This window comes from Neovison vison, chromosome 12 (genome assembly GCF_020171115.1).
Source record: "Neovison vison isolate M4711 chromosome 12, ASM_NN_V1, whole genome shotgun sequence".
In the NCBI taxonomy this organism is placed as follows: Eukaryota; Metazoa; Chordata; class Mammalia; order Carnivora; family Mustelidae; genus Neogale; species Neogale vison.
Window position 1 is genome coordinate 10480184 of NC_058102.1, and position 27583 is coordinate 10507766.

The window sequence follows — 27583 nt, forward strand, 5'->3', positions numbered from 1 at the left end:
AAGGAGGGCGAGAGAGGGAGAGAGAGAGAGGGGACAGTTCTCTTTAATGTTGCTTTTTGTAATCAGTCTTTTCAGAACCTAATTTTGGAAGTGACACCTTGTGTCTTTTGCCCTATTCTAGTATTCTCCTGGTTACATGAAAGTCTCTGGGTCCAGCCACAGTCTAGGGGAGTCAATATATGAAGGTGTGAATGGCAGGAGGTAGGGATCTCTGGGCACCAAGACCCAGGCTGCGTGTCACACAAAGGTCATCCTTCTGGAGGGCAACTCTTCCTTTCGCTAAGTGAGGGCCGCGAACCATGGGTTGGGAGCTAAGGCAAGCTCTGCTACTCAGTCCTTACATGGGACCTTCCTTCCCCATCCGAAAAATGGGATCATAATAAATATCACTTGAACATGTGTTGACTTTATTTTTTTTTTAAAGATTTTATTTATTTATTTGTCAGAGAGAGAGGGAGAGAGAGCGAGCACAGGCAGACAGAGAGGCAGGCAGAGGCAGAGGGAGAAGCAGGCTCCCTGCCGAGCAAAGAGCCCGATGTGGGACTCGATCCCAGGACGCTGAGATCATGACCTGAGCCGAAGGCAGCTGCTTAACCAACTGAGCCACCCAGGTGTCCCATGTGTTGACTTTATTGTGATGAGGGCTTGGTGAACTGCTGGACAGAGTATCCTATAGGAGGAAGGCTTTATTTTATTTTCTTGAGAAAGAGTGAGAGAGAGAGAGAGAGAGAGAGAAGGAGAAGCAAACTCCCCGGGGAGCAGAGAACCAATGCGGGGCTCCATCCCAGGATCCTGAGATCATGACCTGAGCCAAAGGCAGACGCTTAAACAGACTGAGCCACCCAGGCATCCCAGAAGGCAGATGTTATTAAGAGAACAAGATTGGTGATGCAAGAATTGGACATTTAGATATTTTCTTTTCTTCTCTTTCTTTCCTCCCTCCCTTCCTTTTCCCCTTCCTTTTAAAAGATTTTTTGAAAATTTATTTATTTTTTTATTTGAGATAGAGAGAGAGAAAGAGAACAAGCAGGCAGAGTGGCAGGCAGTGGGTGAGGGAGAAGCAGGTTCCCTGCTGAACAAGGATCCCAACTCGGGGCTCGATCCCAGAACCCTGGGATCCTGACCTGAGCCGAAGGCAGTCGTTCAACTAACTGAGAAACTCAGGCGCCCCTCTTTCAACAAATCTTTCACTGATGTCACACATACACACAGAAGAGTGTCCGATTCAGAACGTGGCCATGTGCTCCCCTCCTTCAGGACTTTTCTAAAACAAGTGAGCGAGCGTGTAAGTTCTTTCTACTTTGTGAGCTTATCGAAACCTTCCTCGGGGAGCTAGAATTACGCTATAATCAGAAGAATAGCACCTTTACAAGGTGTAGTTTCTGTTGATTAGGGGTTTTTGTGTACAGAGCACTTGGAAACTCCTTATCTTGCTTGGGCTTTGCTGCAGCCCTGGGAGGAAGGCCGAGAAGGGATTGATTTCCTTGTGGCTTAAAATGAGGAAATCACCCTCTTCTCGAGGCAGGAGGGGGCCTGGAGGTGGTGTCCTCTGTGAGCACTGGGCAGCAAGCCACCCGTCAGCTCCTGGCACCCGAGGGCTCCCCGCGGGGCCGGCTTCCCTTCACCCCTTCCCAGAGCGGTGGCGGCCAGCTCAGATGGAAGCCACTCTGGCCCTCCAAACCAGGATTCTAGAAAAATTCTGCTTTTTCAGGAATCCACCCTAAATTCGTGGTTAGGATGCAGTCAAACGTCCTATGCAAATAGATTTAATGCAGCCGCACTTTTAAGAGCAAACATTTAGAATTAAGGTTAAGTGTTCAGCAAAAGGAAATGGGTTCAATCAATTTAGCCAGTGAACAGCGTAATAGTTCAGGGGCATTACACGATCGTTGTGAAATACAGATTTGTGAGCGTTAACGTTTACTCAATGAAGCAGGACAGAAAACCGTATCGACAGAGTCCACAGAAAACCGGGAGGAGGGAAGGGCACCCGGAGAGCAAGCAGGTTTCCTTCTGGTGGGAGGGCTGTGAGTGCCTGCTTTGTTTCTGACTTTTTTCACCCTTCATTATCTGGAACTGTCTTTGTGAGCCTGTCAGTGACGCAAGTCACCGAAGATCAAAGCATTTAAACCCCCAGTACCTGCCCACCTCAGCCACCCCCACCTTCTCTGATTTTTAACAGTTGGATGTAGATACTTCAAGAGTTTTCCTTGAATCCACCACGGGTTGCTTTTAAGACTTACTCATACAATCAGAAAAACCATAGGGTGAGGGGAGAAAACAAAACAAAGGCTCTCAGAATGAATCTTGACATCAGAGAAAATGAGAAGCTTCGAGGTTTTTTTTTACAGAGCAAGTCTCTGTTTGAGGATGAGGAAGCAGGGCTGGGGACCTCGGGTGGCTTGCCAAGCTCACAGGGATTCGTGCTGGCTCTGACACCCAGCTGGGGCTGGGCTGGGCAGGGGGTGGGCCGTTGGGAGCAGGGGGTCTGGAGGCTAGGTGGGGGGGGGGGCTGGAGGCAGGAGGCTGGGAGAAGGGAAGTCCGGAGGATGCTCTGGGTGGGGCTGGGCGCGCCCAGGTGAGAAGCGTCTCACCTGTTTGTTCTGGGTACTGGGAGATGCCCGTGGAGAGACACCCGGCAGAAGGGACCAAAGTCCCCATTTATGGCCTTGAGAGAGTTAATGTGTAATATTCTAGAATATAAACTGGGCCAGGAAGTGCGATCCTGAGCCCAGGCCTTCAGGAGTCCCTGAGAGCAGCGGCCAGGAGCTGCCACCATGTCGGTGAGGATGCCGGCTTCCCGGCTGCTCCCCTCCTCTGTTCCCGGATCTCTGCCTGAGCACAGCGGCTTGGTGGGGAGGGGGGCTGGAGCAGAGCATCGCTGCCCTACTCTGGGCCTCGGTTTCCCTACCTGTATAGTGACCGAGTGGGACGGACAGACAGACGGTCTCCACGCCCTGCCGCAGGGATGTTTTCTGCTCTTTCCACCACCCTGCAGTGGGCCCGCACCTGCCTCTCCCCATCTCTATACTCCGTTGCTTATCCATAATAGTAATAATAATATTAGGAGTAATAATAATTGCCAACACCGAGTTTTTAGAAAATTATTTATTTATTTGAGAGAGAGAGAGAGAGAGAGCGAGCGAGCATGCACACGAGCAGGGGGAGGGGCAGAAGGAGAAACAGACTCCCTGCTGAGCCGGGCCTCAAACTCAGGACTCCGAGATCGTGACCTGAGACCAAGGCAGGCGAACCGGCGGAGCCATCCAGGTGCCTCTCGACTGAGCTTTCCAAAGATGAAGAAACTGAGGCTGGGGGAGGAAGTGGCCCAAGGTCACAGCCTGTGAAGTGCAGGAGTTTGAGTGGATCTTCTTTGCGGTCCCTGGTTCTCTCTCATAGTTGCCTGTGTGGCTTCAGACAAGTCACTCTCCCTCTCTGAGCCTCAGTTTCCTGCCTTTGTGGAACTGGTCACAGACGGCGTCTGAGGATCAGAAGGAGTCTTAGTGTCCCGTGGCTGCCGTTAACACATTGATTCAGAGTTTCAGAGGGTAGAAGTCTGAAATCCAGGGGTCAGCAGGGTCAGGTCTCCCCTGAAGGCTCCAGGCAAGGATCCTTTCTGGTGTCTTCCAGCTTCCGGTGGTTGCAGGGAGTCCGGTGGTCCTTGCTGTGGCCGGACGACTCCCATCTCTGCCTCTGTCCTCGGAGCCTTCTCCTCTGCATGTCTGTGCCCTTGGACCCACTTTCCCTTTGCTTATCAGGATGCCAATCATATTGGGCTTAAGGCCCGCCCTAAGCAATTCTTAACTTGATTGCATCTGCAAAGACCCTATCTCCAGATAGGTCACAGCCTCAGGTGTTAGGTGGCCGTGACTTTTTAGGAAACACCGTTCAAGCCAGTACGAATAAGATGCAGAATGTGTGGGGCGCCTGGGTGGCTCAGTCGGTTGAGCAGCTACCTTCAGCTCAGGTCATGATCCCAGGGTCTTGGGATTTAGGGGGTCCCTGCACATCGGGGAGCCTGCTTCTCGCTCTCCCTCTGCCTGCCGCTCTGCCTACTTGTGCTTGCTATCTCTCTGTCAAATAAATAAATACCATCTTAAAAAAGAAAAAAAAAAAGGTGCAGAAGGTGAATGCCACGGGTGGGGTCATGTGTGGCAGGGATGATGTCGTCCCTGTCGTCGGCCTCGGTGGGGGGGGTGGGCTCTGTGGCCCAGAGACCTTCCCGACCTCTTTCCGCTTCTCCACTCATCCCATCCCTGCCCTCTCTTCCCTCCTGCTCCAAAGAGTCACCCAGTCCAAATCTCTTATATTAATGGTGGGAGAACCCTTCCCAGCTCAGTGTCCTCGAGTGTGCAGCCCCATGAGACAATGCTCGTGAATGGGCGCCGCCAGCAGAAAGGCTCTGGGCACATGTGTGATGGGCTTTTTGTGGAATGCTTCTCTGTCGGCACAGGGAAAATTTGAGATAACGAACATGGACATGAAGTTGGGGACAACCCTGAAGATCAAGGGCAAGATTGCCAGTGATGCTGATGGGTGAGCAAGGAGAGGGGCAGGGAGCCGGGGATGGGGTGGGGCAGAAGGGGGCAGGGGAACTGTCCACAGGCCCCAACAGGCCTGGAAGTTGGCAGCCAGCAGGGCAGCCCTGTGAGGTGCACACAGAGAACAGCGACCTCAGGCCAAAGGGGCCTTTTTTACATCCTTGCTCATTCTCACACCCTCCCATGCCCCCGCTGGTTCCCCTCCTGTGAGGGGGCCTGCCTTCATGGCTGAGGCTGCTTGGGGACCCTCAGAATTTCACAGCTCATGCTATATGCTCAACTCCCCAAAGATGGTCCCCCAAAATGTTGAAGGGGCAGGTGGAGAAGCCCCTGGAGCTCTGCCCAGTCCCCCAGGGGTCAGGTGTATCTATTGAAACCCCACCCCCGCCCCCTCCATCACCCTCTTTACCCCGCTGAACAGGCAGAGGGCCAGCCTCTCACGTTACAACAGAGACAGCCACCAGGGGGCGCGAAGGGGTCTCACTTGCCTCCTCTCCATTAGAAGGGGCCTCAGTGACCCTCCCCGTGTTGCAGCTCAGCATCAGGGTCTACCTGTGTGCAGAACCGGTAGAGAATTTCTTGGGGCCGATCTCCACGAACTTTTGGTTGGGGAGGGGCGGCCTAATGTAGGTGGGAGGAGCCAAGAGCAAGGTCACCCCCTCCTCCTATTTGGGTTCCTCAAGTTTACAGACATTTGTGAGCCCTCGGGTCTGAGACCCCCCTCTGAAGGCACCTTCTTTGTGACTCAGCATGTCCTACTCTCGGGCACCTTGACAGCCTAAGTCAGGCTGTAGTGATGCTTTCAAGAACTCACACAAGCCCTGATCGAGAACCTGCAATGACGGGGAGCTCACATTTAACGTTTAAAATGTTTAGGGTCAAACTTAATAGGCCTCCAGATACCTGAGGACAGCAGTCCCCCGCCCCCCCCCCAGGATGGGCATCTCCCATCCCGGAGACTGTCCCTCTCAGTGACCCTCCTGTCCAGAGCCTGAGTCCGGGCACCAAACGGAACTCAGTACTGCCCATGCTAACTTTGACCGGGTTTTAAGGCACGGGCTGCAATGAACAACTTTCTCTCGTGATCCTTTCAGCTTGTGGTCAAGCCAAGCCGTTTTCCCCAGAGCTGGCCTCCAGCTCCCCTGCCCCCTTCTTCCCCAATCCTGACTTGTCACCCTTTTCCCCGCAGATTTGTGATCAATCTGGGCCAGGGGTCGGAGCAGCTCAACCTGCATTTCAACCCACGCTTCAATGACTCCACTATCGTCTGCAACTCGCGGGATGGCAGCTGGGGGGAGGAGCAACGGGAAGGTCACATGTGCTTCAGCCCCGGGTCAGAGGTCAAGGTGAGGTCGAAGGGGAAAGGCGCCTGAGGAGGAAGTCACTGGGAGAGCCCAGAGGGTAGGGCCCCCTGGCCTAGACATGTGTTGACACTGTTATGAGCCACCGCGGGCCGCCCAGGCCCACTTCTGGGGCCTCCTGCCTCCCTGAAACCCTCCTCCCTCCACAGATCTCCGTGACCTTTGGGAATGACGGATTCGAAGTGAAGCTGCCAGATGGGCACCAGCTGACCTTTCCCAACAGGCTGGGCCACAGCCACCTGAGCTACCTGAGCGTGCTGGACGGGCTGAGCGTCTCCTCCTTCAAGATCAACTAAGGGGACAGCACCTCCCTGGAGTGAGGACCCCGGGTGCAGATGCCCTCTCCTGGACTTCTCTACCCACTCACACAGGACCAGCGGTTCCTGCCCCTGGGCCCCTCCTCTCCTTCCCTAAGGCTAAGAACCAACAAAAAGAACCTGTCTTTAGCCAGTCTTTCCATGGCCAGTGTTTTCCATACATTGTCACGCCCTCAGCATTCTCATGCTACAGAGAAGGAAACTGAGGCTCGAGGTCATGGGGCTGCAGGGTGGGGGTCGGGACGTGCTCCCAAACACTTGCAAGCACCCACGTCTGCCTATTTGTCTCTGATTATCACCAGGCCAAGCGCCAAGCTGCCCCCCTGGGATCACGGGGCAGGCCCTGGTTCCAGGCACCTGGGCCAGGGGCTGTTCCAGGAACTGTAGATAAGGCTCCCACCTGCGCCTCTTTATCGCGGGAACATTCATTCCAACCTGGTTACTCATTACCCCCTGCCTTGGCCCCTCCCCTCACTGGGGGCCCCCCGGGGGTGTGGGTGATGGGGGGGGGAGAAAGTGTGATTCTTTGGTCTTCCAAACATGATGGTAGGCTGTTTAAGCAGGTGGAGGGGACCCTGTTCTCCCAGGTCCCCAAGTATCTTGCAGGACACTTTTTAAAAAAAGCTTTTTTTAATCAGGACCCAGAAGTGGGTCTGGGGTGCACAGGAAGATGGGATGCCTCCCCTGTGAGGTCACACCTGACTTTTCTCTGAGACGTTTGGGATAAGCCAGGGATTAGGTTTGTAATGTCAGGGAAGCAACCTTAGGCAAGGGCTGGGGCTCTTGGGCATGCAGCAGGGACCCTGCTGGGGGCAGCTCTAGGATGAGCTAGGGACAGGCAGTCCCTTTGGGAGAGGAGACAAAGGCCCTGTGTGGTATGCACCCCGCTGCCCCCCCTTCCACCCCCAGCAAGGACAGTTTTTCCAGCACAAAGGCTGCACTGTGAGGCTGGGCCCTCCACAAGCAGCGGGGGGTGGCACAGGGGTGGGGGTGGGCCTCAGGAATGGCCGTGGGTCCAGAGTGGCAGGGGGAGCAGGGCGAGGCAGCCCAGCAGGACCCAGAAGGAGCCTGGTCTCCTCTGGCCTCTCTCCCTCGTCTGTCCTGCAGAGGTGCGGAGGAGCTTGGGGGCGACTCGGCTCTCCCATCAGTCACCGGGAGACCCAGTTGTAGGGTGCAGGCTCTGCACCTGGGCTCTTCCCGGGCGGTGCCCTGGGCCCAGGCAGGATCCTGAGCTCACACCTTGACTTCATCGTCCTCCTCAGCATCAGCAAACTCGAAGGTGTTTGCTTGCACTGTGCTGGGCACGGGGGTCCTGCTGGCTGCCTGGGGAGCCCCCCACTCTTCGTCCAGGCTCTCCCAAGAAGCCCGAGCCTGGGGAAGCACCTTCCTGGGCTCTGGCCAGGAATCTATCTCAGTGTGGTGGTGGCTGCCCTGCCTGTCCCTGTCCCTGTCCCCCCAGCTTGCTCCCCAGTGCCTGCCAGGGGCCATGTGAGCAGGTGCACGGGGATCCTCTTCCACCGGGCTGGCCCTCATCTCAGCTGCTGGGCCCAACCCAGTAGTTACCCCATTGGGGCAGTGTCCATGGGACTGGGGGCTTGATGCAGGGGCCGGGGGGCTTGTGTTGGGGGCTGGGGTCTCAGCTGCAGAGGCTTCTGAAAGGCTCATGACCCCAAGCAGCTCACTGAGGAGAGACGGGCCAAGGTCGAGGTCCAGGTGGAAGGACAGGAGGGAGTCAGAGCGGTGAAGCCCGGACTCCGGGGGGAAGGTACTATCACGGTCTCGGTCACGAGGCTTTTCCTGGCGAGGCAGGCGGGAGATAGTGCAGAACCCAGAGTCCACGCCTGGAAGAAAAACGGGGAGCAGGGTCATAGCTGGGGTCCCTAACCAGGAACTGGGGAGGGGATAGCCAGGACCGGGCCCAGGTCGCTAAGTGGCCTCTAGCATGTCGCTCTCCCATCTGGCCTCAGTTTCTCCCCTTTCCAATATAGTGAACCCTGGAGTCTCTCACAGGATCTTCTTATCAAGTCTAGAAGTGGAAAGTGGACACACAGTCCTCATTCCCATTTGGCAGATTAAGAAAGCAGGACTTAGTTGGAGACCAGGGGAAAGGCTTGCCCTGGGTCACAGAGTTTGAGGGGGTGGAGCCAAGCCTGGAGCTCAAACCTCCTGGCTCTCATTCCCAACTGATGGTCATGGTCGCTGGTCCCCTTCCATGACAGGGGCCGAGGGTTGCAGGCGAACCCACAGCTCGTGGGCTGTTTTGTAGGCACAGGGAAAGAACCAGCAACCAGGATCTGACTGCACAGAAATCAAGGACTGAAAGGACAGGCAGATGCCCTGCGAAGGACCTCTGGACCACACTCTCACTCCAGGACCGCCAGGCCGGAGGCCTGGGGTGTTTACTGCGGACCAGCCCCCCAAGGGAGATCTGAGCAGCGCAGGGGGGAGGCGGAGCCCTGGAGGAAGCCCCGGGGCAGTGAGGCAAAGCCACATGGCAGGGAATGGCCACCAGGGGGCAGCAGGGGCTCCACTTCCCAGGTGAGCTGAGCAGTGGCTCCCAAGTGGCCCTGGCCACGTGCCTCCACAGCAGGAGGGACCTATGGCTTTTGTCCCTGGGAGTGTTTCTTCCAAACTGGCCAAGTTACAGGAACTTCTGTTCAAGTAAGAACACAGCAGTGAGTCCTGTGTCCTAAGCACCTACTCTGCGACTCGGGGCCATACCTGATGCATGTTATCCCATCTGTGGATCCCAGCAATGACCCTCGTGGACCCATGATACAGGCCAGGCCTTGACCTGATAGAGGTCAGCTGGCTTGTCGGACATCAAGCAGAACCAGGATTTTAATCCTGAGTCCAGAATCCCAGTCTCTCCACTCTGTCATTCTGATTCAAGAGGGCTGCTTCGGTTGAAGGGGACAGGAGAGGATGGGCTGGCTCAGCCAGGGGCCCAGACACAGCGGGGCAGGTTAGAGGCCCATAGGACTCCAACCCAAGCTCCTCACCTCTCAACCTCAGTGTGTTTTGGGTTTTGGGGAGTAAGCTGGCTTGTCCCCCTTGGCCCCCCACCCCATCCACGGTCTGTAGACTGGGCCTGGCCTCCGTGGGGAAACCAAACTAACGCGGGGGAAAAGCGGCCACTCGGAGGCTGGGCTGACCCATCAAACCCTTTCAGCACCTACAGAACAAGCATCGAGCCCGGGCCCTCACCGTAACTGGAGCGGCCGTCCATGGAGCTGGCAGGGCTGCGGTCGAAGGTGAATTTGCCCACCACGAGGCTGTCGTAGGCGGCCTGGTTGAGCTGGGGCAGGGAGATGGCGTTCTTGATGATCGGGGAGACCGCGGGTGGAGCAGGGGAGGGTGCGGGCGGGGAGGCCATCCGCCGGGGCGGAGCCCCCACCCGCCGCACCTGCTGGAGCTTCTTGGCCAGGAAGCTTCGGGGTGAGCGGTGAGTGCTCCCCGAGTTGCCCCCGTGGTTGCTGAGAAAGGAGGTGTCGCCGAAGACATCCCCGCCACGGCCCACGTGCATGGTGTGGCGGAAGTCCCCGAGCGGGGGGCTGATCATGTCTGCTGTTAGCCGCCTCTTCCCATGGGAGCTGGACACCCAGCCCACGGGTGAGAGCTTGCCCAGGCTCATGGCGGGGGCTCTTCCTGCCCCCTGGGGGCCTGGCATCAGTTCTGGCTCTTCACCGCTGCTGGTCCATGCCCCTGCCCGGGGCTTGGGCTTGGGGTCCACGTCTCAGCTCCCTCCTTCCCTGCAGAAAGCTGCCCCCCTCGCCCCCTGAGCTCCTAAGGGGTCACCCCCAAAGGCTGCGGCTATGGAAGGCCCATGGCTGTTCTCTCCCTGGGGCCTGCCTCCTGGCCCCGAGGAAGCCCCTGTAGGTGTTCAGTCTCAGAACAGGGAAGGGACAGGTTGTGTCTTGAGTGTGGTCAGCCCCTCTCTGCCCAGGGGTAGATTCCTGAAAGAAAGAGAGAAAATGATGGTGGGCCCAGGGGATCCTGGGTCCAAATCATCTCGAGGGAGGGGACTACACCCACCGGACAGAGATGGGGGTCACCAGTGCACGAGGAGGACACGCTGTATAATTCTGGGCACCTGACATTAAAGAGTAGGCAAAGGAAACGACAGGGGTTAGGTCGGCATTGTGGTTGCCACTGAGCAGGGTCCACTGGGAGGGGGGACAGAATAATCCACCCAGCTGTCCACTCGAGATGTGCAGCAGGAAAAAGCGTGGATGGTCCTTATAGCCACCCATCTGCGATGCACCTACTAAGTGCTGATAAATTACCTCTGTCACTAATGAAACTCACAAGACAGCCCTGAGGGAGGAGGCACTGTTTTACAGCAATGGCAGCAACGAGAAGTGAACAGACTTGCATGAGTCTACACGGTCAAAAGGCCAAGGCAGGGGCGCCTGGGTGGTTCAGCCATTAAGCGTCTGCCTTTGGCTCAGGTCATGATTCCAGGGTCCTAGGATTGAGCCCCGAATCGGGCTTCCTGCTCAGTGGAAAGCCTGCTTCTCCCTCTCACTTGCCTTGCTTGTGTTCCCTCTCCCGCTGTGTCTCTGTGTCAACTAAATAAATAAAATCTTAAAAAAAAAAAAGTTTCTTCTGTTAAAAAAAAAAAAAAAGGCCAAGGCACAGCCCATCCCTTACTCTGCCCCACCAACTCAGAGTCCTTGAGCCCCAAGCTACAGTCTCCTCGGCTGCCAGGTTGAGCAAATCACCCTCCTTCTCTGTGGGTTAAACTTTCTTCCACTCAGAGAGGCCAGGAAGGAGGTGGTGTCCTGCCACACGGAATTTGGGAACTTCTGTGTAAATAGCCTGCACCAAGGTTTCTCAGAACCCTCCACCTTCAAGGTGCTTCCCAGAAAAAGGATCCTGTGGTCAAAAGTGGCTTTTCCCAGCTGTTGATTGCATGCCTGAGCAGATTCAAGGCTCTGAGCAGGCCTGCAGGGAAGAACTTTACTATTTTCAAATTGAGGCAGGAGACTTGCTGTCAGGTTGGTGCCAGAAGCTATTCCTCACTCTCCACCCCCCCCCCGACCCCCCGCCCGGCCCCATCCTTCTCTAAGCTCCTCTTGGTCTGATCCCATCCCTGGAGAAGGCCTATGAGCCTGTGGTCTGATCTCTGGTTTTCCTGTGGCCCAGAGAGGGTCCAAGGTCATCTCAAGAGAGCCAGTCAAGACTTAAACTCAGGTCACGTCAAGAGAGCTAGTCAAAACTTGAACTCAGAGCCTCTGACTCACATAGCCTTTGACTGGCTCCTGGAGCCTGTTCTTATTTCCCCAAATTGGCAACACACTGTGAAGGTGTGGCCGATGTCTCCAGGTTCCTGTCTCCCTCCCTCCTGGCACCCAGCTTGGATCTGCACATGGCAAGTGCCTTATCAACAGGGGTTCAATCGCAGGAGATAGCTACAACGACCTTCCTGCCGAAAGATCACCCCTTGCCACCTTCCAAGGGAGGGCAGGTAGGTGGGTGGGTGGGAAAAAGCTTCAGTGTATGACCTTGAGCAAGTCACCTACTGCCAAGGGCCTGGGACCTCAGCTGATAAAAGCTGATAATAATCCTTAACAAGAACACCTAGATCTGTGCCTCAACTTTTTTTTTTTTTTTAATTTTGCAGCCACCTCCAAGCAGAAAAATCTCAATACTGCCCTCTCAATGTTATTTGAAATTCAAAATAGGTTAAATAACAAGATAAAAACAAAGAAAGCAATAAAACAAAGCTTGCTTTGTTCTCTGACTACATTCTCTTGCCTTCCCACCTTCGGATCCTCCCCCAACGCTAACTCCTCCCCCTGGGGGGGGGGCTGTGTGAATCATCCTTTTCCCTGGCACCCCCGGCACCAAGTCCTCGTGGAATGTTTGCTAAGTTACGGAGCACTCTGCAGTTGGCCAACCAGTACATGACGTCATCGGACTCCTAGAGCCCCGCAAAGCTGAGGGGTTAGCCCATTTTTACAGGGAGAGCCAAGGTGCAGAGGGAAGGGACTTGGCTAAGGTCACCTAGCCGGTACACGGCAGGGGCCAGGTTTCCGAACTCTGCAGAGATGAGGGATGACTTTTTGGGAGGGGGAAGGAACTGGGGGGGGGTCACCCTGAGATGCCATTTGAGGGGTCCCTATGTCTGCCTTGTGGCTATACCCACTGCTCTCCCAGTCCCCACCTCGAAGTAGCTGCTCTTGTCTCAGCAAAAGGGACCCTGGTGCCCACCGAATCCCCACGGCCACTTTGACTTGCGAGCCCAGCTTCTGCCCCAGTCTTAGGATGCTCCTGCCTCCCAGATGCCTCTGGAAGGTCTGTCCTCACCCTCTACCTTGCACCCTGCAAGAAAGAGACCCTGCCTGTAGAGTGGTTGTGGGGTCAAGGGCAGGGCATTGCTACTGGGGACCTCTTTTCCCACGTGGAAAACAAGTACAAACATCAAGAGCTGGTACTTCCCCAGAGGCGCTGTAAAAGCCCCAGTTCCTGGAGCAGAGCAGCCTGAGCGCAAACCCAACATGCCAGCACTAACACCTCTCATTCGGGGCCCCCTTGGTTCCAGCTACTTGGCCCCAGGTGCTGACTGCAGGGTTTATTGGGGGAAGATCAGATGCACCCACCTGGCCCTGGAGGAAAAGGGGCTCCGGGTGTCCCGGTGCAAGGCCTACTTCCTCCCACCAGCCCAGAATTACTACCTGTTAACGCTCAGGACACCCATTTTACAGGGGAACAAAATGAGGTGCAGAAAAGGTGACTGACAGGCCCCAAGTCACAGAGCAAAGAAAGTGCCGTGGCCGGGAGCCCCCCTGGGATTCTGTCACCATCACTAGTAAATGCCAGGGCAGAGGCAGGACCACAAGGGCCCAGTGAGGGTTGTTGGAGGAGGTAATACCCAGCAGCTGAACTCAGAAAGGGCAGGCCTGGGAGGCAGAAGACTCAGCTGTGTGGATTCAGTGCCCGTGACCCAGGCAAGAGTGGTCAGCGAGCGGCCTCAAGGTCCCAGCAGTCCTTGTATTTAGTCTACAGAGGATAGTCAGGCGGAAGCACTTGGGAAGAGGTTACTCAATGGTGGTCATGACCGCAAAGGACAAGGTTTGAGGCGGGAAGCAGGGACCACGCTTCACAGCGGCCGACAGGGGCCGCTGTGGAGGCTCCGTGGTGCGGTGGAGGGAGGGGGCGGTCTGACATTGGGGGAGGACAGAGGCGGGGAGGCTGCACCCTCGGTCTCACCTGGGGGTCATCCGCGTGCCTGCCAGCGCGCCACCTGTCACCAGAAAGGCCACGCACATGCACACAGCCCCCTCGCCACCGGTGTCCAGCTAGGTAACACCACCAGTACCGCTGGACAGCGCGGCCCTGCCTGGGTCAGGACTGGCCCTAGAATAAAAGATTAACTCCCTGGGGACCCTCGTAGCCCTTAAAGCCCCCACAACCCCCGCACGTGGAGAGACGGGCAAACTGAAACCAGGAAAAGGGCATCAAGCTGTCCAAAGTCGCTTCGAAGTCCGAAGTTCCTGGAGTCTGAGGGGGTTAGGAGGGAGCACCAAGGGCCACAGGGGAGTGAGAGGGAAGAGCGTGGGGGGCAGGGGGAGACATTTCTTGGCCCACCACTCCAAGTTAGGGCCAAAGCCCTCTACTCGGGGAGGGGATTGGCCACGGACCAAGTGTCCCCCAGTCCTGGTTTCCAGTCCCCGAAAGGCGCTTGGCGCGGCCTCCGGCGGGTCCCTCTACCTCTCTAGGCCTCAGTTTCCTGGTCTAGAAAATGGGCTTCAGACTTCGTGGGTCTTGCCTGGTAGAGGCAAGGACAGAGCAATCTCGAGGCCAGTTGGCGTTGGAAGTGCCGTGAAGACTTTGGCCATAAAACATTCCCTCTGGGAGGCAGGGGTTTAGAATGGGGAGGGTCGCTCCGCGGGAGAAGGGGACAGCCGGCTGCCGTGGCCCGAGGGGAACCGGACGGGATGACCTCATCCGCTGCTCGGCTTGGAATGCGGCGGTTGGGGAGGGGGCAGGGTGCCTGGTCCATCTCCCCAGCGGTCCCTCCCGCCCCCCACTTCCCGCTCTCCACGCCGGCCTCGCCAAGGGGCCCGACGTTCCGGGACATCGCCCCCTCCCCGTTCCTTCCCTTCCTTTCCCAGGGCAGGAAGGAGCGTAGACGGCCCTCCGCTCGCCCCCTCCTCCCGCAGCCCGCTTTATCGCTCACCCACCCCAACTCTGCGCCCCTCCGCTCGCCGGGGACAGTACAAAACAACCCCCAAACTTGGAGGGACCCCGCGCCGCTCCCGAGGTCGGCGTTTGGGCCTTCCTTGTTGACACCAGGAGCGCCTTGGGCCGCCTGGCCTCGCCCCCACCCCAGCCCCCGGGCGCCTAGGAGGGTGCCGGGTTCCCCCTACCCCAGCCGGCGTCCACGCCCACCCAGGTGGCGCTGTTACCTTCGCTCCGCGAGCCCCGGGGGCCGGGGACCGGGGGCCGAGGGGCGGACGCGCCGGCAGGGGTGGCGGCAGCGCGTCGCGGCGCGCAGCCCGGGCGAGTGGCTGGGCCGGTCTGCGCCGCCCTGGCCGCGGGCTCCGCGGGCTGGCTCCGGGGGCGGGGGCGGGGTGTGGGCGCGCTCCCTCCCCGCGCTTCGCTCCTCCCGCCCGCGGGCGGGGCCGGGCCCCCTCCGGGGCACCAGTCGGGCCGCCCCGAAGGGCGGTGAGAGCCGGAGGGGGGGCGGCCGGGGCGCGGGGCCGGGATTCTGGCCCGCGGCCCCGGGCAGGGGGGATCCGGGGAAAGTGCGGGTGCCCGGGGGCGGGCGGGGGGTGGGGAGACGCGCGTCGTCGGCAGCCCTCCCCTCCCCCATTGGCTCCCCGCGGGGCCTCGGGGCGCCCAGACCTGAGGACTCTGGCTCCTGGCCTCCCCAGCCCATCCTTTCGGGTCTCGGGGCCTTGAATGCCGGGAAGACCCGCGTAGACCCTGAGCTCTACAAGTTGGGATGCCCACTGCCTTTCTCCCAATCCCGGATTCTTTTCAGTCCAGTGCAGGCCTCAGGGGTGCTGGGACAAGACCTGACTGAGCCAGACCCGTGAGCAGATCCCGGTAGGCAACTTGTAGAGTGGTGTGTGGTGTGGTAGTCAAGGATGGGCGCCCTAGAACCCAACCGCCTGGTTTCCTCCCGGGCCTAGTCACTGCTTATCCTTCCTGGCCCTCAGTTTCCCATCTGTAAAATAGGATAATAGTAGGCATCAGATGTTATGTTCTTAGCTGTTCTCTGCTCTGTCAGCACCTAGGAGGCCTGCTGAACAGGTGCGCAGTGGTGGTAAGACCACACCTGAGACGGATGGGTTCCAAAAGCTTTATTGAGCATCCCCCAACCCCAGCTGGGAGGGGCAGGGAACTGCCCTGCACAGGTCCTCAAGGAGGAAAGATAGAGCTCTGATCCCTGTCTCTGTCTCTCTCTCTTTTTATTTCCCCCCCTTCTCTGATACTGTGAATTCCTTGGGGACAGGCAGAAGGTTCCCGGGGCTGTCATTGCACAGAGACCCCTAACAGCCTTCAGGGGAGAGTAGGGGCCCAGCAAGGGCAAAGGTGATAGCAGACTTAAGCTGTAAGGGACACGTAGGCAGGGGGAACGGAGGGGAAGGGCACAAGCAAAGATTTGGAGCTAAGGATCTCCTGGAGGAGGCGGGTGTTGCCAGAGGAAGTTGTCTGAGTGTTCTGTCCGGGCTGGGGAGGAGGGCTGTGTTTGCCCTCAGGTGGAGGAGACAAGGTTTTGCTGTTGACAGAGGGCTCAACCTCTGGCTTTGGCTCCCTGAATCCTCACACTGACCACCAAGGCACGGGGTTATTTCCCCAGATGGACAGAGGAACAGGTGGGGAAACTGAGGCCCGAAGAATTCCCAGCATCTGCTCGAGTGGCACAGCAGGAGGACTGAGCCTCCCGAGGGTCAGAGCCCTTTCCTCGGGGTCCGGCTCGGAGGTGATTTGTCCTGGGGGGGAACTGGGGACAGTCTCGGGGTGCTGAAGAGCATGGCTGAAGAAGAAGGGAGACTACCCCTGAGAGGCAGGAATGGGGGCAGGGAGAGAACTGGGCCAGGTGGTGGGGGCTTAACCTTGGGCCGGGAGTCCAGCCTCTCCCGGGCAGGATGGGGAGCCAGCCGGCAGTGTGAGTCAGATGTGTATTTGGAAGCCCTTTCTTTGAGCCAGGAATGGACTGCAAGGACGGTGACGGGGGCAGGGACTAGGGGCTGTTATCATTAATAGTGGTAGTAATAACCAGCATTTATTGAGCACCGAGTGTCTACTAGTCCCTTACAGCCTCTTACAGGCACTGCCACATTTAACCCTCATGAGAGCCCCATAGGGACAATAGTGCCTCGTGTCCGTTTTGCAGAGACGTGCAGTGATTTGCCCAAAGCTTCCTGCTCTCGCACGATGGCCATACTTCCCTGTTTGCCCAGGTTGGGCCCAGCACAATGATTTTATCTTTTAAAAGATGTTATTAAAATTTTTTTTAAAGAGTTGTTTATCTGAGAGAGAGAGAGAGAGGAGAGGGGAGGAGGCAGAGGGAGAGACAATCTCAAGCAGACTCCATGCCAAGCACAGAGCCTGACACTGGGCCGGATCCCACAACCCTGAAACCATGACCTGAGCTGAAGTCCGGAGCAGGACACTTAACCAACTGAGCAACCCAGGCACCTCTAAGGTTTTATTTTTAAGTAATCTCTATACCCTGTGTGGGGCTTGAACTTACAACCGTCGTATCAAGAGTTGCTCACGCAGCCAAGCGCCCCCTCAGCGTATTAACAACAGTTCCTTTTACTCTCAAAGGTGACCTATTTAGACAATAAATTACTTGGCATTGTAGCCAGAGGATCCCCAGAACAACTAGCAAAGGAAGCAATTTAGTGCCGTGTCAAAGGCCTTGAACCCAAAACTTGGCTCAAGCGGCTTCCCAGGCACTGTGTGACTGGGGGAAAGGCACTTGGCCTCTCTGATCCTCTAGTTTCTTGTCTGTAAAATGGTATATACCAGGACAGATATTTGCTACTTGTCGCCAGCCCCAGAGATGGCTGAGAAGGCAGTCTTAGTGGGAATGCTTACAGCCTGCTGCACACTCCCTCCATCCTCTCCAGCTCCGGACTGGGGGCAGGGAACCAGTGGCTGAGAACCTTCCTTCTATGTGCGAGGTACTTGGTCTCCACTAGCACATGGCAAGGCGGTCTGTGAGTCAGGAATTTTTTTTTTTTTAAAGATTTTATTTATTTATTTGACAGAGAGAGATCACAAGTAGGCAGAGAGGCAGGCAGAGAGAGAGAGAGGAGGAAGCAGGCTCCCTGCCGAGCAGAGAGCCCGATGTGGGACTCGATCCCAGGACCCTGAGATCATGACCTGAGCCAAAGGCAGAAGCTTTAACCCACTGAGCCACCCAGGCGCCCAGGAATTTTTTTTTTTGGGCCCCATTTTACAGATAGGTAAACTGAGGCTAAGAGATGCTCTCTACCTTCATTCAAAGCCTCTCTCCAGATAGAAGTTACCTCTCCATGTAGGCTGTGTTCCTGTTCCTTGCTCTACTCCTGATTTAAGGATCCAACTCAGTTTTTCCCTTTGGAAAATGGGTGGATTGGAGGGATCTTGGCACCCTTATGAAGGATGAAAGGCTAGGTAGTCCCCATTTCCGGTGCTTTTTTTTTCCTCCACCAAATTTCTCAGGGTCCCTTTCCTTCCCCTGTGGAGGGGCTGTCTGTGTCCAGGAGTGCACGGGTTAACCCTGGGGAGCTGTAATCACCGTGTAGAATGCAGAACAAATGTGTCCCAGCCAGGGACTGGGAGCTGCTAGTGGGTTCTGGCTGCCTAGAATTCAGGAGCCACTAGTAGCTCCTCCTCTGTCCCGGAGGAAGGGGGCTGCGGGTGGGGAGGAGGGTGGAGTTGGGCTGAATCACAGAGCTCAGCTGCCCCCTCAACTCACCCCTGCAGACTGGGTGGGCTGAGGCTTGGGGCTTATGCACAGGAGGCAGTTTCTGGGCCGGGTGTCCTCTCAGGGAACAGCTAGAGAGGGACACTTCCCTCTTGGGGACTCAAGAATGCCAGTGGCTGCCCACCCGGCTCCAGTGAGGTTTGGAGTGGGATCCTTGAGCGGAGTGAGTTGGCTTGGCCACATCTATCAGCCCTCATCCCAGCCCCTCCTTAGGGAGTGTAGCACGTACCCTTTCCATCCCAAAGTCTGCCTGGGCTTTTTGGCCCATTGATGGGTGTTCGCGGTACTCTCTCTCCTGAGCAGCCAGTGGTCCATCCATCTACGGATGCAGTCACCATTCCATCCTCCCGCATGCCACCCACGCTCGTATCTGTCCCTCGACTCCCCCTCCACCCTCTCTTCATCCACCCACTCACCCATCTGTTGACCTGTTACCCCTCCAATCACCTAACCACTTAGCCACTCCTCAGCTGACCCACTAGCCCCACCCACCCCCGTACCCTTTCCCGTGCTCACTCCTTCTTTCCCCTGTCCATTCTGTCCAAACCCTTACTTCGACTCACACCTGGTTTCTGCGGACCAGCAATGGTCTCTGAACTTGTCTTCTTCATCTTTCTCACATTCACAGACCTCGCTCACCTCCATCAGTGGGTCACCCTGGGGCAAAACATCCTTGATGGGCTGCTTTGAAATATCGCCTCCTCCTGGAGGTCCTCCTTCAGAGCGAGCCTCTCCCCTGCACCGGGTCCGTCCTGCATATTGATGTCTGTTGGCCTGCGAGGTCTCCCAGGAGAGGGTCTCCCAGTACTCCTGGCACATTTGGGGAAGTGCATGGTCACAGGCAGCATCCGAAGGGGATCCTTGTACCCTGAACTTGACTGCCCTCACCATAAGGGCAGGAGCCCTCCTCCTAGGACCACTCTAGGGAGACTCTGTGGGCCAGACTCCTGGCAGGGTCTCAGACATGCCTAGGCGTTGCAGGGGGAGGGGACAGCACTGGGTGCCTGAGGAATTTCATGAGACAGATTATGTCGTCTGCTAGGGTAGACTGGCAATGGCACTGAGGGGGTTACATGTCCCCCCCCCCAACTTAATGCTCTAACCTGTATAGCCCAGCGTGTATCTGCAAGTTGGACCAACCCATATCCAAATCCCGGCTTTGCCTCTCACTAGCAAAGTGACCTTGGACAAGCCGCTTTTTTGCCTGGGCCTCATTTGTGTTGTCTGTGATGGGCTAGAACGTTCACTGCCTGACCTGTATAGTTACTGCTCAAGGAAAGACAGTTACTATTATTTTCTTTCCCCAAAGATGATTTCGTTTAATACATTTTAAGTAAGTTCCTGCTGTGGGTCAGGGCCCCAGGCGGGGTGTCTTGTGAGGAGGCAGCTGTGAGTAAGGCATGTCGTTCCTATTCTCCAGAGACTTCTGGTCTGGTAGGGAAGACACAGGGAAGATACTGGTGAGGACGAAGGGTCAAAACGGTGGCAGAAGGGGCCAGGGAGCCAGTGGACTGATTGAGGAGGCCCAGGGAGGCTTCCTGGAGGAGGTGGTATTTGAACTGTGCTTCATATCTTGGGGAATCATAGCCCATAGGTGAGCTGGGTAGAGAACAGGGGCCAGAAGGGTAGAGGATGAGCTAGGAAGGGTCTACTATGGGGGATGGGATAGAAGCCTTGAATGCCAGGCCCTCTGTGGCCTGAGCTAGCTTGGGCTGCTGCTCTGCCCCCAGTGAGGGCTGCCTTTGGGAGTGGGGTGCTTTGGGAGCCTGGTTGGGGTTTCCTCACTAATAGACCAGACAGCAAGCTAGCCCCAGGTCTTTCTCCCCTGGTGGACCTAGAGGACAGGAATGTGCTCTGAGGGAGCCACGGGATGGAGACCCTTCTGGAAGGAAACTCCCATCCTCTCATTCCTTCCTCTTTACAGGAGGGCCCCAGGAGTCAACACTGGTTGTGGAGTGTCAGGGCCTCAGAGGGCTGTGGCGACACTGAGGCCCAGAGAAGTCAGGTCTTGTCAGGGCTACCCAGCCAGCCCACAGCAGAGCTGGGAGTCCCCGGAAGCCACACTCCCCAGGGCTGCCTTCGGTGTGGGTGACCATCTGCTGAGTGCCTACTGGTGCCTTCTCCCAGCCCTAATGATGAAACACACAAACTCACACAGTGAAGGCTCAGACAGAGCATGGACTTGGCAGGGCTCCCAGGAAGGCTTCCTGGAGGAGGCAGGATGGGGCTCTCTACAGATGTGTGAAGCTGTGCAAAGCAGAAAGCGTGTGAGCCAGGCTGAGTACACTAAGTGTGCGTGTCTGGCACGAGTGTGTGCCCCATGAGGCTTCGGCTGGAGTGATGACTGAGTGATAAGGGACAATGCCCCCCCTCCCCCAGCCCCGCCGCGGGGCTGGCGGGTGGCCTGAGGGCCAGGTGATGGCAGATTAGTCCCTGGCTGTCCAGCTCAGCTGTTTCTAGGGGTGATGCCTGGGTGTGAGTGGCTTGTTGGAACTGTGGGGTTAGGATGGGAGTTAATCCCAAGGGTATTTGGGAGGGCGTGGCTGGGAGGCCTGGAGGGAGAGCTCAGCTCCCGGAGGCAGGCAGCTGTCAGGGCCGGAAACGCCTCTAGAATTCCAGGCTCTGGGAAAAGGGCCGGCCATGTGGAAGAGTTTTCTCAGCTGGACCCTTGCAGGCCAACTCAGCTCTGATTCCTTGTTCCCTGCTCTGCAGGGAAATGGGGGCGGGGAAGCCAGGCTCCCTTTCTCTTGGAGAACAGGACAAGAAGTTGGACGGTGGCTAGGAAGGATGTAGGGTCAGTTCCTCCAGCCCCACCCCTGAGGAGGACAGTCCGATGGATGGATGGAGGCGGGGGTGGGGGTCTGAGGGGCCCGTAACCGCAGGAGGTGGGGAAGGGCAGCCGAAGGGTCTGGACCTGGTGACCCTGTTGTCCCAGGGATGAAGGAACCAGGTTCTCCAGAGCTGGGCCAGGCGTCCAGGAGCCTAGATGGAAGGGCAGTGAGGAGGGGGTCTTCCAGGAGATCTTTGTTCTCAAGGTAGGGGTGGGGTGTGGAGAGAGGAGGGGCAAGGGGGACAGGAAAAGTATTTGAGGAGCAGAAACAATGGACTATTCTCTGCGGTCCAGCCTGGCTTGAGAGATAGGCCTGTGGGCTGGGAGCCAGCGCTGCCTTGGCCTGACCATCTCCAGGATCACCTCCCCCCAGCCACCTCACCCAGCCCTTGGGGCTTTATGTGGCCCCAAGATGGGGGTTCGGGGTTCCTTTCTCACCCTGACGCTCATTCCAGGATGCATGGGTCCATCTGTTTTCTTCTAACAAAAGCTGGCTCGCTTGGGTCGATGAAGGGCTTTTAAGGACCTGGTCTCTTACAGAGGAGGGGAAGCAGGTATCCTGTTCCTGGTGGAGCTGGGGCTCAAACCCGGGGCTCCCGGCTCCCAAGTCTTGGGTTCATCCAGTGACCCTTCTCCCTGCCACCTCTTCTCAGCTCCTGGTTTTCTCCTTCCTCTCTGAGACTGAGGGCAAGAGGAAGGTTATCAGAAGCCAGAAGAACATTCACGAAACACCACCTAAGTTGTCTGGGTCGAGCTTGAGCTCTGGGTTGGGCACTTTACTTGGGTTTGCTCTAATCCTCACACCCCCATTGTACAGACGAGGAAACTGAGGCCAAGGAGGTAAAGTGACTTCCTCAACCTCTCACAGTGTGGAAGTGGTCCCACGGGATTCAAGCCCAGGCTTGTGGTGTCCCCAGTGCTCGGCTGCCTTGAGGGCAAAGGCTCTGAGGCCACGAGGGACCCTGTTCCGTCAGTCTTAGTGTCTTGGAAGGGCCACACACGCGTCCTCCTGGTGCTGGACTTGCTCAGAAGCAGTCTTGACTACTGGGTGTTGTCTCTACCTTTCTGGTGACTGGGAGCTCATCCCGAGGGGACAGCTCTGCCAGTCAAGAATTTTTCCCTGAAATGGAGCCAAAATGGACTCCCTATAACCCCTGCTCATTCTACCTTCCTCCACCTCCTGATGCTGCACACAGAGGCCCCCGGGGGATCCCCCTCTCCCAATGTTCCCCATAGGAGTCAGAAGACCTGGCTCCCATTAGTCCCAGCTATGGATGGGGCCAGTTCCTTCACCTCCAAAGGCCTCAGTTTTCTCATCTGTAAAATGGGAATGACAATGCCTGTGATCAAGGAAAATAGCTGGGAAAGGACCTTTGCACACACAGGCTGGGGATGTGGGTCATGATCGATCGCAGATGTTTAGCCTTCTTGTCCTTCTCTGCATTGTTCCATGGGCTCCGTTGTCGCACCCCAGCAAGCGCTCGGGAAGTACCTACTTGGCACAGGCAACAGGCCACAGCTCTTGCCTTTGGACTCTGGAGCGCCCCCTGCAGCTCGCAGAGACACAGTGGCTTGTGGTTTTCTGTGCAGAGTAACCTTGATTCATTCACAAAGCCAACGACAGCCTCAGGGGTGAGTAGAGGGTCTCACAGGTAAGAAAACAGACCCAGAGAGGTGGAGCAGCCTACCTGAGGTCACACAGCACCTCTCTGCAGGGGACTGACCAACTGATTCTCACCAGGCCACCTCCTGGGCAGGCCTGTAGGGGTTAAGCGGGTTGGGGGTTGCCGAGACCAGGAGGAGGGTGGGTGGTCTGGAGAGTGAGGGGCAGGAGATGGGCAGCCCCCTCTTGGTCTCTGACTCTACTCGGTGGGCAGGCTGAGCCCCTGCCAGTCTCTTGTTGACTCAGCCAGAGTCTCTTCTGCCAAGGCCTGCTGGCCAGAGCTCCCGCGGGGAGGGTCAGGCCACATTCTTCTCTGGCGAGAGCCTGGGGGGAGGCTGGTACCTCCTGGTGGAGTTTGCATGCTGGTTTATGGGTGCCAACGTAGATGCTGGGGTAAGGTAGGGAAATGCTTTTTGGGGGAGGCCTGGGGGAGGTCTCAAGGGACGACTGAGGGGGGGAAATGGACTTGCCTGGGAACCAGGCTACTTGGGTACATGGCTTTGTTTTGCCCTTAATGAGCTGGGTGATCTCAGCAAGCCACCGCCACCATCTAGCGTCCACCCCCGGTCTCGGTTTGCCCGTCCATCAAATGGACCCAGTGATAATGAGCGCCCCTCCTCTCTACCTCATAGCCATTGGGAGGATCAAAGGAGAAAACGGGTTGGGCCAGAGTGAACACCCTTTGTAGTCCAAGGGCCCACGCACCTCGGCTGGCTAGCCAGCCAGCCTGGCATTCTCTAGGTGGAGTAAATGAAGGGGAACAGATGCCTGGACGGCCCTCAGCGGCGGTTTGAGTGTATGGGACATTCCTGTCTCCTCCCCAGAACCGACATAATGACAATACCAAGAAGGCTTGGAAGGGCAAGTGCACAGCCCCCAGAGTTTACAAAGTCCTTTTCTACCCATGATCTGAGGCTCTCCCCTCCATCCCTGCCTCAGGGCCTTTGCACTGCATCTTCCTCTGCCCTTCCTCTGCCCGGAACACTCTTCCCCAAGTTAAGTGAAAGTCGGCCTCCTTGTCAGCCCCAATTCACCTCCTCGGAAGCCTGCTACACCACCCATTTATTTATTTATTTATTTAAGGGGATACGTTTTACCTTTTATTGTTTCTTTCTTTCTTTTTTTAGAGATTTTATTTATTTGACAGAGAAAGACAGTGAGAGATGGACCAGTGGGAGAGGGAGAAGCAGGCCTCCCACTGAGCAGGGAGCCCGATGTGGGGCTCCATCCCAGGACCCTGGGATCATGACCTGAGCCGAAGAGAGATGCTTAACGACTGAGCCACCCAGGCGCTCCCAGACCACCCATTTAAATGAACTTCGGAGCCACCCCTAGCCTCATAGACCTTCACGTGCACACTCCCTCCTGTGCCTCTCCTCTGTGTCTTAAGAGACTACCATGACCTTGCTCATACAGGGGCCCCTCCCCTCCACCCAGGACATTAAGGTCCCCGAGGGCAGGAACCACTGCTGCCCTGCTCACTGCTGCACAGGGAGGTGGCACACAGCTTTCTGTGGTGGCTCTCACTGTCCTGTCTTACTGGAGGAGCCCGAGGCTCAGAGAGGCCGCATGCCATGCCCAAGGCCACACTGCCTGGGAGGAGCTGGGGGCCCTTTCCAGAATTGCTCCACAGATGTCGCACTTGCATCCTTGCAAGACCCCACCTGTCACCCCTCTTGAGGTCAAGCCTGCTGGTCCTTCCTTACCCCCCAGTAGGTGCTGTGCTCCTATGTCTGGTGGACTGTGGGGGACACGGACGTTTGCTGGGCAGAAGAATATATCACTGGATTTAACATGCTCCTCTGGTTGCTGCCCCAGGGGGCCTCTGGGCTCTAACCCCTTGGGCCCAGTGTGGGGGCATCCCAGGAGCCTCGCTGGCCTCACTGGCCTCCCGGAATTGTCCCAGCAGCTGCAGGCTGGCCGGATGCCCCGCCCCCAGTGCCTCTGGGCCCTGAGCCCAGGCCGCAGGCCGATCTGTGGCTGGCACCGCTCCTTCGGTTTGGGGTGGGAACACCACAGGGATTTTAAAAATAAAGGGCCTTGAGACAGTGGCCTGGCCCAGCCAGTTGTGGGGGGTGGTGTGAGTGGGGGCCAGACAGGGACAATGGGATGCTGAGCCTTGGGGGGCTGTCCGCACACAGGGAGCAGCCAGGCCAGGGGAGCCCCTTTATCCCCGCCCCCCAGTAGTGCTACTCACCCAAGAATAGTCCCTTCTTGCCTATCCTAAACATAGGCCTCCCATGCTTGCTGAGCACCTACTACGTGCCAGGCTTCAGTGAGAGTGGGGTGCCTCTGTCTCCCCTAACTGTGCTCCTGTCCCCAGAGTGGCCTGCTCCTCTCTACTCAGCCGCAGGCCGCGTTATTTCCTGAGCACCTACTATGGGCCAGACGTCTGGCCTCCCCCCTTCTTGGCCTCACTGTGCTTGTCTCTGCTGCTCTCTCACTCCCTCAGGCCTCTCCCCATCTCGGGTCATTTCTGTCTCCCTCTCTCTCCTCTGGCCCAGCTAACAGGAAGCAGCCGGAGAGGTCAAGGACCGCTGGGCCTCCAGAGCCAGCGTCTGCACACACAGGGGCCTGTCTGCAACGGTTGTGGGGGGGGACTTCCTGTTTATGAGAATCACAAGGACCCCTGGGGCGGTGCCTCGGACAGGACTCGGGGCAGCCCCTCCAGTCCAGACCTCAGTCCCTCCTCGAGAGGCCCCCGTGCCGGCTAGCTCAGACCCGGGCCACTGCCCTCCCCCTACACCGGGAAAGGGAGAAGGGAGGAGGAGTGAGGAGTCTTTGGAATGGCCCGGAATGTGGGAGTCGAATGTCCAGAATGTCCGCAGGAAGCATCCCTGGCTCCAGAGCCCAGCCCCCACCCCCACCTTCTGGGCACCCGGCCCCATTCTCTTCCCCCCACCCCAGCGCCCTCCCTTGCTTGGAGAAGGGAGGGCTGTGGGAGCTGGGAGGGAGGAGGCCAGACCCCATCCGGCCTCACTGGGGCCACAAGACTTCAGCTCTGGCTTGACCGGACTCTGGAAGCCACAGGCTCTCATCTGTGGGCAAGGGCCACGGGCCAGTGACAACATCATCCTCGTTCCCGTGGGGTCCCCGGGAGGATGGGGCAGGGGCTTCCTGGAGGCTTGGGACCCCTGGAGAGACCACCCATCAAGAAGTCACACCTCAAGGAATCCCTCCGTGTTCCAAGCTCCGCCCCAGGCCAAGCACAGGTGTGTGTGTCTTGGGGGGGTGCAGAGAGGGGTGGGGCTGGTCAAAGTTGCCCCTCAGGAAGCAAACAGCTCTACCCTCCTCCCCCTCCAGTCAATCCCTGCCAGCGTGTCCTGTGGTTGCCCAACAGGTATTGACTAAGGGCCTGGGGTCATGGCCAGTGGAAGAGGCAGGGCAGGGAGACTGGCCCTGTCCCTCTTCCCCTGCCTTGCCTGGAAGGAGGTGAGTGACACCTGTTCTCTGTCTCTGCTCCTCCTCCCTGCTTTCCCCACCAGCTTAGAGTACCTGGAGATAGATCCTTAGGTCACAGCATCATCCCTGTTTGAGGCAGTCATGCCCTAGAGGGCGGTGGGGGCACCGAGGAGCCAACTAACCCAGAGCAGCAGTCAGGAGGGCTTCCTGGAGGAGGCTGCCCTCTCAACATGGAAGCTTACAATCGGGAAAGGGAGGGCCTGGTGGGGGGTGGGAAACAGCCTGGTCAAAGGCACTGCACTTCCAGAGAAACGCTAGTGACACGATAGAGCTGGAGAAAGGAGCAGGTGAGGGAGCGAGGGGAGAGAGGGTGGGATGGGGGATGCCTCAAAGCCTGGACTTGCCTTGGCTCTGGAGCGCCCTCTTCTGCTCTTAGGCCAGGAGGCAAAGGGGAGTCCAGTAAAGGAGCCCGCAGGATTTGGTGTGGTTTCATGACCAAGGTGAAGGGAAGGTCCTGGGGACTGGGACTGGGACCTTGGCCTCTAGCTCTGCGAAGCAGCTGGAGAAGACTGCAGATTCCTGAGACACCTGTCCCAGAGCGTCTAGGCACGTCCTTGAGGAGCTGGGGCTGCTGGCACAGGCCACCCTGGGATGGCGAATGAAGTCCTGGCTCTGCCAAGTTCCCTGGCCTCAGTTTCTGCCTCTGTAGAATGGGGCTAGAGAGAGAACCTGCCTTAGAGGGCTGTTGATGGATGGAATGAGTTTAGTATTCAGTATCGCTGGTGAGTGCTTATACTGGTTTACAAGGAGTGGTGTTACTAATTGGGAAAAAGAGAAAGTTGGTTTTCCCCCCAAGGACCTGTTGACAGGTGGGCGGAAGGTATGTTACCAGACGAATCTTCAGAAGACTTGACTTTCCAAGTCTTTTGAGATCTCCAGACTTGCCTGATTCAAGGAACCCTGGGGGCCCTTATTAAAAACATCAACTTCCCACCCCCAGACTCTGACCTGGCAGGTGTGGCGGGGATGGGGGGGCAGGCCTCAGGATTTATAAGGAGGCCCCAGGCCTAAGCTTTCTACCAGACAGGTGTGGAGAACATTCCTCTCTGATGACAAGGATTCTTCTAAATGCTTTGTCCTTGGGAAAAGATTCCTTCAAAATACCCTTTAAAAAACAGCCACTGTTTATAGAGGATGCGTTGCTTGTTCTAAGCCTTCTCTGTGTCAACTCACGGGATCCTTAAAACAATCTTGAGATGTGCAGGTACTTAGAGGGACTCCCACTTTATTTTATTATTTATTTATTTTTTTAAAAAGATTTTATTTATTTACTTGACAGAGATCACAAGTAGGCAGAGAGGCAGGCAGAGAGAGAGCAAAGGAAGGGAAGCAGGCTCCCTGCTGAGCAGAGAGCCTGATTTTGGGGGGGGGGCGCTCGATCCCAGGACCCCGGGATCATGACCTGAGCCAAAGGCAGAGGCTTTAATCCACTGAGCCACCCAGGCACCCCAGGACTCCCATTTTTATTGACAGG

General features: G+C 57.1%; 2 protein-coding genes across 3 annotated transcripts; one reads left to right on the top strand and one right to left on the bottom strand.

Annotated features, from left to right (window-relative positions):
* Positions 1–2599: 2599 nt before the first annotated feature.
* LGALS2 (galectin 2) lies at positions 2600–6198 on the top strand. Its single transcript, XM_044226784.1, has 4 exons — positions 2600–2783; positions 4454–4536; positions 5731–5887; positions 6052–6198. Exons 1-4 carry the CDS (start codon positions 2778–2780, stop codon positions 6196–6198), a joined length of 393 nt encoding a protein of 130 aa, XP_044082719.1. The 5' UTR covers positions 2600–2777.
* A 632-nt stretch (positions 6199–6830) lies between these two features.
* Positions 6831–14724, bottom strand: CDC42EP1 (CDC42 effector protein 1). 2 transcript variants are annotated; one of them, XM_044226782.1, is made up of 3 exons: positions 14634–14724; positions 9427–10175; positions 6831–8060 (listed from the first exon to the last, which is right to left on the bottom strand). In XM_044226782.1, the coding sequence occupies exons 2-3, from the start codon at positions 9887–9889 to the stop codon at positions 7453–7455; spliced, it is 1071 nt and encodes a 356-aa protein (XP_044082717.1). In that variant the 5' UTR covers positions 9890–10175; positions 14634–14724; the 3' UTR covers positions 6831–7452. The 2 variants fall into 2 exon arrangements, with proteins under 2 accessions (XP_044082717.1, XP_044082718.1); XM_044226783.1 differs by lacking the exon at positions 14634–14724 and adding an exon at positions 13435–13881.
* Positions 14725–27583: the final 12859 nt, after the last annotated feature.